We start from the raw sequence: 12361 nt of genomic DNA, 5'->3' as shown, positions 1-12361 counted from the left end.
CACACACACACACACACACACACACACACACACACACACACACACACACACAGAGAAGGGTAAATCTCAGAAACTTGACAAGAATGTGTCATGGTTACATTGCACCCCCAAAAAATAAAAAAATATTTTACTTCAAAAAATCTGTTTATAAAAGATTCACTGAATTATAAGTGATTTCAACTGTATTTTGTATTTTTATTTGCTGCAATTCCACACACACACACACACACATATATATGTATGAAACATGAAAAAAATCTGGTCGTATTACAGTAATGAAAATGAAATTGTTTAATATTGAGAACTTAATTGCCTAATTGTCGTGAAAATAAAAAGAAATTCATTTTCATTGCTATGATGTAAAAAATACATAACATTCATCGGTAACATTTATACATAATGGCAGAATTTGCTGCATTGTATTTAATTTATGATTTTCATTAAAATAATTTTAATCTTTATATAACATTGGTCAATTGTAATACAGTAAGAAAACATTGTATTACAGCAATGAGAGTCGAATAAGAATCATTACTAAGTTGCAAAGATTCAATTAAAATAAAACATCATGATGAATTATGATAATGAGAATTTTAAGGTTAAATGTGTTTGTCATGAAAAAGAAATATCATGGTCATCATTAATGTCATGTGAAAAAAAAAAAACATACGTAACTTTTAGCTGTAACATTTATCAATAATGGTAGAATTTGTTGCACAGCATTACATTTAATTTGTGGTGATAATTCAAAATTAATAAAAAACGTAATAAATTATATAAAATAATCCGCTTTTAAATTGCAATACAGTAGTAAAACACTGCATTACAATAATGAGAATGTAATTTGAGTAATTATTGAGAGGCACAAAAAAAGAAAGTAAAACATCAGGATGCATCATGGTAATGAGAATTCGAGGGTTAATTTTGCTTAACTCATGGAAATAATGTCACAACGGAAAAAAAAAGTGCTTATAGTAAGCTGTATTCTCTTTACTTTTTTTTTTATTTGGGAGTGAAATATGACCCGGATATGTTTTTTTTGCATACATACACAACAGTACATGCATTCAGATAAAGGCACACAAACACACACACACACACACACACACACACACACACACACACACACACACACGCACACAGGGTAATTGTAGACTGTGTTTGGTGAGTTTAGAGGGAAGATGTCAGGAAGAGACAGGAAATCTCCGTTCTGCTCGTCTCACCTCCCAAATTACACATCTGTCAACTGACAGGCGCGCTGAGACAGCGGGGGGCGTCTGGGAGCAGCGGCTGCATGTGTGTGTGTGTGTGTGTGTGTGTGTGTGTGTTTGCCGCAGTAGATCTGCTGATGTTGATCGATATTGGAGGGCCATTCTATGTATTTCAGCAGACAATGATTTAGTTGAAATCTGTGTCATTCTTCCAGACTCAAGCGTGTGTTTGTCCGAGTCAATACCTTCTTTTCCAGCTCCGTGGCCTTAGCTTCACTCATTTCCACTTTGGTCTGATCAACCATGTTATCTAGAGAGAAAGAGAGAATAGATGGTTTTAGAGGTGTGTGTGTGTAAAGTGCCCTTTACTGCGACGAGTCTCTTTTCCTCCTGTGATTCGTGCTCTGATTACTGAACGATCTAATTAAAATCTGCTGCTCGCTCCGTCCCATCTCAAACACACGCTAAAATAAGAAACCCAAAAGCGTCTTTGAAATCACCACACAAAGGGCAGCATACATTTATACATCTAAAGCTTATGGAAAACTCTTCTGTGTCTGTTCTCAAGCCCTAAAGTCTCTCTAAACTCCAGATCAACATCACTCGCATGTGTGGCGTTACAAACCAAAAAGAGTCTCAGGAAAGCGAACAAAGCTTAGTTTAACCAGCGAGTCAGCGAGAGGGTCAGCGTTGACGTCAGCAGCCAATGGGAGGGGCTTCTGGTGAGAAAAGGTGGCAGAGAGAATGGAAGTACGGCAGCAAAATTTGAAGTACAAAGGAAAATGCACAAAGAAGTTTGCAAGGAAGGAAATTTGAAAGAATGTACAGAAATAAACAGTATAGCATGCATGGAAGTTCATATGGAATTAAAGAGGAATGACAGGAAGGATGGAAGTGTGGAATGATGTTTGAAAGGAAGTTCAGGAGGAAGTACAAAAGGAAGTATGAAAAGAAGCATGGAAGTACAGAAGGAAGTTCTGAAGTACAGAGCTTGGTATGCATGGAAGTTCAAAGGGAAGTAAGGACGTATAACAGGAGGGATGGAAGTGTAAAATGGAAAGATGGATGGTCTGAAAGGAAGAATGAAAGTTCGATAAGAGTAATGGAAATATGGAAGTAGAATGGGAGGAAGTTTATAAGGAAAGATGAATGGAAGTAAGGAAGTTTGTATGGAAGGAAGTATAACAGGAAGGATGGAAGTATGGAAGGAAGTATAGAATGAAATCTGAAGGAATAATCGAAGTAGGTAGGTTGGAAAGAAGTTCAAAAGGAAATAAGAAACTATGGATGTTTGTATGGAAAGTTTGAAAGGAAGGATAGAAGTACAGAATGATGTTTGAAAGGAAGTACAGTGTAAAGTATGCATGAAAGTTTATAAGTATGGAAGTATGACAAGAGGTATGGAAGTTAGTATGGAAGCAAGTATGAAAAGAAAATTCACAAGGAAGCTCAAAAGGAAAGATGAAAGGGCGAAGGAAGTTTCTAAATATTGAAGGTAGTATGGAAGGAAGAACGTAGTTTAGTTTAAGCACAGAGGGAAGTACTGAATGAAAACTACATTGGGAAGTACAGAAGAAAAGGAAGAAGGAAATGTTCAAAATGTTTCAAATAGTTTAGAATCAGCATAAATCTGTTCATTGTGAAAACAATTACATTTATTCAATTGAAAGAGCGAACATGGTTAAAATATGGCTATTAGTCCTAATACAGACAACTGACAAATATGCATCACATTAGGTTTTTTAGTTTATGCTAAAATAGTGTAATCCAAACGGATGGACATTTTTTTGAAATTAAAATACACAAATCTTATGCCCAAACATCAGACCCACACAGCTAATGTGAGCCACACCACAGGCTGTCTCCGACAAATACTACACGCTAATGACAAAATGAGCTTATTTTTATTAAATCCTAAAGAGCCTGTTTGTGAGCACTCTCAATGTCACGCCCCATTATTCTGGATGAGATTTGAGATGTTCTGATATTTTGTGCGTGATTCTGTACGCTGCCACCCTGTGGCCAAATGTGGCATTACAGTGTATTGTGTTAGTCTCTTACCTATCAGATGGCCCACGTCCAGATCAAACTTCCTGCATTTGAAGTCTGGATCACAGCCGTTCCTGTGCAGAACGATCTGAGCCGTACACTCATCGATGAGTTTATAGTACTGAGGCCTGAGGAACAAACAGAGACAGAGAGACGTCAATCTGTGTTTGACTAGATTCTGAAGCTAAGCCAAACAGAGATATTGAGCGCGCGAGTTCATAAAATAAAACAAGAGATTTTCATCACACTGTTTGGCACAAGGTCGCACACACCAGCCATCCATGATGACCTCCAGTGAGCTTTCAAAATGAGACACTGTTGACAATCTTATCCATCAAAACTGCATTATGACAACCAGAAATGCTGTCTAGGCAGGCGGCTCGCTAGTTCTGAAACGCAGCCCATATGGGATTGTGTGCGAGTGTGTAGTGAGATAAGATTTATATATGTAGATGCAAATTGCCCGACCATTTGAATTACATAGTTTTAATACAACAAACTTAATGTGATGCATATTTGTCTGACTTACATGAAACGGGGAAAAAAAAAGTAAGATTTCTGCACTAAAAAATAAAAAAAAAATAATCAAGGCACAGTTTATTAGCTATCTATATTATTTAAATAATCATGCATTTAATCAAGTAGCTTAGAATCAACACAAATCTTTATGAAAACAATTACATTTATTCAGTTGAAAAGGCTTATTATAGTTAACCATAAAAAAAGTTACCTGACATAATTGAAAGTCAAATATAAACACGTATTTTATTTCAGTTAGTTTCTGAGGCTCTCATTTTCTTTTAGTTTAACTTGATGTACTAAAATACATCAAAACTATATAGACATACATAAAAACAACAAAAACTACTAAAAATGACAAAAACACTCAACAGAATGACAAAAACTTAAATGAAAATGAAACTAGAAAATATATACTGCATAAAAAACAAGCAATATGTAAAAGATTGAAACCAATCAGTATACTGATGATAAATATATAAACCTGGTTACTATGTATTTAAAGCACATTTAGTTTATGAGTGCTACTACAAAAATCTAACCCTGACAAATATGCATCACAGTAAGTTTATTAGTTAATGTATTATGTGTAATCCAAATGGATGGACATTCCAATAAATAAATCTTAAATTCAGGTCTAAATATTTTTCGGTTGTTTTTGAGTGTGTGTGAGAGAGAGTGAAGATAGGCGACATTTGTGTGTGTGTGTGTGTGTGAGATGGTTTGATATTTGAGAGGTTTTCCAGACAGTCCATTTGTGAGAAATCTGCCATCTTGACCTGGTGTGAAACGAACTCGATACATTCTTCATTTTTCTTTTTCCCTTTATTTGCCCTCTTTTCTCTCCCTTCCCTCCCTCCCCATCAAACTCCCGGTTTCTTCGGTGGAGCGAGAGAGACCCCTAGTGTCTGTGTGAAAGCGCAGCCACTCGTTTGCCTTCAACCAGGGGCTTTTGGAGAAATCAGAATAATCCTAATTAATTCTCTCTCGTCAGTGATTAAAGTGGTGAAATGAGAGTTTGTTTGTGGGCAGATGGGCCGCTCGGGGATTTGAGCTGCGGTTATTTTTGGAGGATAATTATATGGAGGCGTCGTCACTTTCTGCCGTGTGTCAGCACATTAATCGCTGCAGAGAAACTCGCATGAAACGATTCTGCTGATGGCAGCAGAGAAAGACCTGCAAACCACTCCATCTCGCACTTCTGTTGCGCTGCTCCTTTCTCAAAACTCATTTACCTCCTTACGAGACGTTCACAACATTTATTGCACTTCTCTGCTCATAATCTGCAATTAAATGGTTAGTTCAGCTAATATTTCAGCATTATTTAATCATTTCATGTTCTCCATGAGGTCTCATACTCCAAAAAAGGACCTAAGAGTGACTCGTGCTCTATATTTCATGCCTTCAAGTCATACAACAGTAACTCAATGATAATCAAATCTCACTCACTCTGCTACATTCAAACTCGGCACAAATATTCAAGCTTGTGAATAACTTACATTTGGGTCTGTTTCTCACTCAAAACTATCCTAAGACCTGGACTATAGTCAAACAGGCTTCTGTTAGCTTTTTTGAAAAGCTTAGACAAGTTTAGAATATAGCCAAGTACTCGGTTTCTGCAGTGTGCAGTATGCATACTGTGCACAATATGTGAATTTTCAGTTTTCATGAAAAACCCAAACAATCTACAATAATAATTTATTTATTTTTTAATAGAGATCATGATTCCCTTCTCAATAGACTACTAAAATGTAATGTTATTTACTAGAAGTTGATAAAATGTTAATTGCCGCAGTCTATTAAAACATCTATTTTTTATTTATTGTTTATTAATCACAATTCAAAACAGTTTGAAAGAATGATACAATGACTCACTCATTACTGGGTGAATCAGTGTTTTTGAATTAATCTCTTGAATGATTAAATAACATGAATCTTTTAAGTAATTTGTCTCCACCTACTGGCCTAACGATGTAATGGTACAATATGTATTTGAAGCACTAAGTTACTTTCAAAAGGTGTTTAACAAAAGTTTAATAGTCATAGCTGAATTGTTGTCATTTAGGAATAAGTTTGCATAAGTGTTCAAATCAAGATCACAAACCTAACAATTATTTGTGAAGCTCTACTTTAAATTAAATTAAAAATGCAAGCTATCTTATTCATGAATTACACTTGCAGTGTAGTGAAAACGTATACTACAGTACTATTTGAACATTTGTTTCATACTGCATACTATTCCACATACTTAAAAAAAATAGTATACAGTATATACTGTGCAGTACACTAGCATTCTATTCCAAACATTACCATTACACACACACACACACACACACACACACACACACACACACACACACACACACAGGCTCAGGACAGAAACAGGTTCTCCAATTTCCTGCCTGTCGGATCACATTGAGCAGACAAGGAACAAGCAACAAGTCTGACATCATGAAAGCGTTTACAAACCATCACACACACACACACACACACACACACACACACACTTCTCCATCTGTCCATGTATTTGCACACTCCCACCAGCTCTTCTCTGCTGTGTGTGTGTGTGTGTGTGTGTGTGTATGAAAGGCTGTTTTAAGAGAGAATAAGAGTGTGTGTGGGTGACTTTAGACGTGCAGGTTAGAGAAACAGAATTGAAAGAAATATGTCTTTTCTCCACTGCAATCATTTCTCTGCCAAGAAAACCTTTAAATGCACCGACATGTGTGTGTGTGTGTGTGTGTGTGTGTGTACATGCTTGTGTGTGTCTGCTAGTTAATTGAAGCGGGGGTGTCATAAAGTGGCTGGGCTCTTATTCAGAGCTGGTCGCCGACGGCAACCGCATCCGCCTCCTGCTGCCCATCAATCAAACGTCTCCTTGTCTCTGACGGCATCCATCTCTCCTGTTTCCCTCCTTTATCCATAAACTCAAACACACTCATGAGAATAACTACGATCTTGTCTCTTAAAGGGACAGTTCAGCCAAAAATCATAATTCTGCCACTATTTAGTCACCCTTATTTTGTTCCAAACCTGTAAGACTTTTTTCTTTTGTGTTACATAAAGACTGCGCTGGTTGCTCTTTTTATGCTGTTATACTGAATAGAGACTGAGGTAAAAGCATCAGAACAGCAGTCCATATGACTCACGCAGTGAAACAGAATAAAATATAGGTTATAATTACTGAAAATCTGTACCTACAGTGAGAAGTAATTGGATTGATCTGGTTTTCACTAATTCAATGATCTAATTCACAACCAAATCAACAGATTCACTGTTGATTTAAAAGATTAAAATCAAACAAAAATACTTTTACAAATTGGACATCAGTACTTATGAAAGAAGAATTTTTCTTTGAATAACAGCTTAATGTTGGTCAGTTCCTCACATAAAGCTATCATATGACTTCAGAAGATGTGTAATATAGGACCAGGGTTGTACAAAATATTTGTTTTAATGCTTCTGCATACTTTTTTGAGGCTTAAAAGTTTTCTGTTCATTGTAATTGCATAAGAAACAAGTCTTTTTCTTATTTTATGTTCCACAGAAGTCAGTCATACAGGTCTGGAGAAACAAAAGGTTGTTGTTATTAACCAGAACTAAAATGACTGAAAATCATTTTCACTCAATAAAATAAAATATAAAATTAAAAATAAATTAAAATAAAACCTTAACAAAAATGAGAAATGTTACCTAACTGAAACAAAAATTTGAAATGTTACCTAACTGAAATAATTTGAAATTGAAGTACTAAAATTGCTAAAACTGAATTTTAATCAATTAAAGCTAAATAGAAATATTTTTTAAATGAATAAAAATGTCCAAATCACATAAAATTCATATTTAAAATTTAAAATGGAAATATAAAAACAGAAAACTAAAATAGAAATAAATACTATAATAGCATATAAATAATACTGTGACAGAATTTTTATTTTTGGGTGAGCTATCGCTTGAAATAATTCCTGGTCCATGTTCACACAGTCAGTGTTTGGGATTCACTGTATTTGCAATGAGATGTGACTCTGAAATTGTCACGTACACACAACGGGAACAGATCCAATAATGTCTGTACAGACGGGACACCGATATCATTCCTCTTCTCTAACTCAGTTACACTCATAACCACAGCAACAGCTAACCCAAATGAAGACATTAGCTCTGTTCCACAACCTAGTGACCCACCTACAAAAAGTCAAGTCATCGCTGGCCACTTAAAGACTGCTGGATTCAGTAAATAGTAGAATTACACAACCTTCCAAGATGCCTTGCTTTGATTAAATTAATCCTTCATGAGGAAGACAATCCCTGAGAACAGTACAGTTATTATCTAAGATAGTTAATGAAGAGAGAAAAGCGTTCATTATATTCCTTTCATTTATTATGTTGCCTATGTAGACAGCAGACAGATAGGGAGCACACTGGACTTTTGTATTGCGTCTGACCCCTGTGTGTTCTGTCTGGTTGTGCTTTTTTATTCAATTCAGGTTTTTGTCTTCCCTTCCTTCACCTGTCCAAAGTTTTGACAGGTGTTTTTCTTGCTCTGCAAGCACACAATAACATCACTTTCTGCCATTTCTCATAAGCTGAGAGCAGTTGACAGCTGTAACATCAGTGATTGACAGTCAAATAACCTCTCAAGCTCACGCTTGTATATGCATGTCAAGTTGTCAGCCACAGTTTCATCAATATAGCACGCATCAACTGGCTCAAAATTCATTTGTGAAGTTTTCCGACAGGGTTAAAGGTCACTGCAGGGTGAAGGTGAGCGCTCGTACCTGGCCATGTAGTCGGTTCGCACCAGTAGCAGGTGCTGCATCAGAGACAGGAAGAGAGGTTCAGTTTTAGAGTCCTTCACCGTGTTCATCAAGATCTGGAAGACTTCAGTCACATCAGTGACCACAGAGTTAAAGAACAACAACAAAAACATTTGATGTAGTTTACTTTCCATAACTGAAAATACATCTGTCCAGTGTTCTTACTACTGGTAACTAAAACTAAACCTATTTAAGAAAAAAAAAATCCTAATAGACAATAAAATATAAAATAATATATTTGATGAAAGAATTAATCTAAATGACAATTAGAAAAGTTCCCTGGGGTATTAACTTGCGTCTCAGTAAGTCTCAAGTACTAAAATCATTTGACAATCTAAAACTTAATTAAAAACCCTTTAGAAATATTTTTTAAAACAAATGATTAAAAATGGCAAAAGCACATAAAATATGACAAATGAAATGAAAACCTGAAATATAAAAATGAATTATAAAAAATAACACCTGCAGTGAATATTACATGAATATATTATATTTCATTCAGCTCTACTGTGATCATTTCTAAGACTATAAAATGATGCAACTTTCAAATCAATATGTCGATTAAACGGTACTTTTTTTCTCTTGCTGTTCATCTTTTGCGAATGACAAAAACACAAGATCCAGCTTAGACTTTCTGATGCCACCTGGTGGACAAAACCTGAAAAATCAGATTTAAAAATCTACTAAAAAAAGGCTATTTATTCTGAATCTCAGTATATTTTGTATTAATAGCCCACTTCCAATGTTAATTGAGGCTTCTTGCACAAAACCGGTCATATTTTAATTTCCTCACTGACAATAAAACAAGACTGTTTTGTTTTGTTCATTTTATTTTGCTACTGTGCCTTCTAAATATAAATGACCTCTGTTATGAAACGTCTTCAAATGGGAAAAGAACGTGTTTTTTTAAAGAGTAAGGTTAAATCCTGTATTTTGTGATATGAGCCTCTATAGAGTGTAAAATATGAGCTGAAGGATTGCCGCAGCTTGTAATAATGATTCTGCACTTTTGAGACACCTGGTGGCCAGTTTCTGAACTACAACCAGATCCAATACAATATTAAATCAACAGCGTAAATAATACATCTACAAAGCCCAGCATTGAATCCAAAGCTCTTCAAAAGCGTCTTCGACAGATTGAAGTCAGCAGTAAAGGATATTCCATCTCAAGACGAACGTCGTCCAACCGGGAGCGAAGATCTTCAGAGTCATCATCAGCTTGTTCTTCAAACACCTGCAACTGAACCTTGAGCTCCTCGTTCTCTATCGACCTCACCTCCTACACACACAAACACAGACTCTAAGTCAAACTGAAATTAATTGTGCCATTATATAAATTAGTGATGAGTTTGACAATAACAAGTTAGGATGAACTTCAAGTGAAAACACTAAATGATTGTTGGTCATGTTGCATTGCACGTGCATATACAATATAATTGAGATACTAATATAGTTTTTATTAATATTTTTAATTTTTCTTTTTATATTTCCCGTTTTCATTTTAATTTCAATGTTTTAGTAACTTTGTTGTGTGCTTTTGTCATTTTTATACATTTTAAGCTTATATAGTTTTAATTTTTATTTCAGTTTTAGTTGTTTTTATATAAGTTCAACTAAATGAAAATGAAAAGTGTTGCATTGGAAACTAGCTAAAATTAAATATGTTTCTTATATATTTTATTTCTGTTGATATGAATGTATGTATGTATGTATGTATGTATGTATGTATGTGTGTACTTATTTTTTAATTAATTAATTTTAACGGTTTTAATTTTAGTTGCAGTTCACTGTAACATCCCCGACGAGAGCTGAGACATAAAACGCTGTCAGGTCTAGAGTTATTATCATTACCTAAAACTAATACCATTAAATAATAATAATAATAATAATAATAATAATAAAATAAAATTTACGTTAACCAAAATAAAAAGTATATAAAAATATTTTTTTCACCTAGCTGCCAAAACATCTCATTTTAAATGAGTTTAAATTTACATAAATATGTACTAAATAACTTAAGTTAAAACTGAAATAAAATTCAATAAAAACTATATAGACATAATAAAACAAATCTACTACAAAACGACAAAATTTAAATTCAAAATTCAATTGAAATTCAAAATATTAATTAAAACTAGAATAGTATCTCAATGATACTAAAATAACACTGGTCATCTGATTTATTCTAGAAAGCCAATTCATTGATTCATTTGAGTTTCTGCACATTTATTTATTTTCTGCACAGAGATAAAATTATAATTACAGTAATGCAAACACATCATTGAAAGTCTTTGTGATATTTTATAAAGACAACATTGCTATTCATTTTTAGTAGTATTCAACTGCATGTCAGTTTTTGGCATGCTGTGTTTTGTGTTTGAGGACCTTCAGCAGGTCTTTGAGTCCCAGTCTCATGAGCTCTGATCTCAGGTGGATCCTGAAGTCCAGCTCCTCCACTCGACTGATGAGAGCGTTGATCAGCTGCATACAGCCAGCCTGCACACACACACATCAGTGAAATGACATCCCATCAGCAGCCTGTGTTCTGGAGTGTCACGTGCGGGTGTTTTACCTTGAGCGTGATGGAGTTTTTATGCATGCCGGACAGCAGCGGCTGGAACCTCTCGATCTCCTGCTCCTCAGCCTGCTCAGTGATGCACTCCAGAACTCGCTCATGACTGAAACACACACAAAGCATAATAAGAGACTCTGTGGATAATTTAAAGCGGAATCTGTTGAGGGTTTGTCTTCAAAGCTTCCCTCTCTGCTCTAGCACTTACATCTCATTTGTGTTTGTTTTTTTACATGTGAAATGATTGCTCATCTTTGGTGGCATTTTTTTAACTGAATGCAAGTCAGAATGATAATTGAGAGCTTTGGGAAGATTTTTAGTTAACAGAGTGAAACAAGTGTTTATAAAAGTTTTGTTTTGCTTTTATTTTTAATATTTCTTTATTAAGTTTGACATTCGGAATATCAAAATCACATTACTTTTTGTATCTCATTTATTTTTAATAAAATATTTGTATTTGTTTATTAAGTTTGACATTATTAATATGAAAATCACATTATTTTTTACAGTACACCATTTAACAGTGTTCATGAAAACTAATATATATTGACAACTTATACAAGCTAATATGTTATTACAATTTCTTGTTACATTGTGTAATGACTTAATGTCTACTTAGGGCTGTAACAAATTATGTTATAGTATTTATTTATATTTTGAATGAGATTTATGTTCATATATTTTTATATTTATGTTTTTCATTTTCATTTTAGTTTGTTACTTTTGTGTGTGGTTTTGTCATTTGTAATTTTTCTATATAACTTTTAATTTATTTCCATGATTGTAGCACTTACATTTATTTCAGTTCACAGTTTTTCATCTAATATTTGTATTTTATTTTATTTCAGCTTTACTTCAAATACAAAACAAATACAGAAAATCTCAGTCAGCTAAAACCTACCATGATAAAATGTTAATGGAGATAAAAAAAAAAATATATATATATATATATATATATTAGGGATGTGCATCTCATGACTCGGGCCGATACGATACGCATCTCGATGCATAGCCAATGATACAATATATTAAAGATACATATGAAGCAGCTACCGATGCGATACAATTCACCCGTTACGATGCACTGCGATCCGATTCCGATTCGATTAGATTCAACACAATATGATGCAATGGAGAAAATATGATCACTTTTAATGCCTCGAGGCCTGTTTCATAAAACAAGTTAACCAAAT

At 34.4% G+C, this 12361-nt stretch overlaps 1 protein-coding gene across 1 annotated transcript in view; it reads right to left on the bottom strand.

Moving 5' to 3' along the window:
* Nucleotides 1-12361, bottom strand: part of LOC107660904 (protein diaphanous homolog 1-like) — a gene marked incomplete at its 5' end in the record, with an annotated part of 104365 nt that overhangs the window by 84367 nt on the left and 7637 nt on the right. The window contains 6 exons of the mRNA XM_016450342.1: nucleotides 1457-1521; nucleotides 3273-3388; nucleotides 8558-8674; nucleotides 9757-9875; nucleotides 10982-11092; nucleotides 11169-11274. Coding sequence (XP_016305828.1) covers nucleotides 1457-1521; nucleotides 3273-3388; nucleotides 8558-8674; nucleotides 9757-9875; nucleotides 10982-11092; nucleotides 11169-11274 — 634 coding nt within the window. The remainder of the gene's footprint in view (nucleotides 1-1456; nucleotides 1522-3272; nucleotides 3389-8557; nucleotides 8675-9756; nucleotides 9876-10981; nucleotides 11093-11168; nucleotides 11275-12361) is intronic.

The sequence above is a fragment of the Sinocyclocheilus anshuiensis genome, unplaced genomic scaffold (assembly GCF_001515605.1).
Source record: "Sinocyclocheilus anshuiensis isolate Anshui unplaced genomic scaffold, SAMN03320099.WGS_v1.1 scaffold1647, whole genome shotgun sequence".
In the NCBI taxonomy this organism is placed as follows: domain Eukaryota; kingdom Metazoa; phylum Chordata; class Actinopteri; order Cypriniformes; family Cyprinidae; genus Sinocyclocheilus; species Sinocyclocheilus anshuiensis.
Note: the sequence above shows the minus strand (reverse complement) of the source record. Positions and strands in the feature narration are given on the sequence as shown.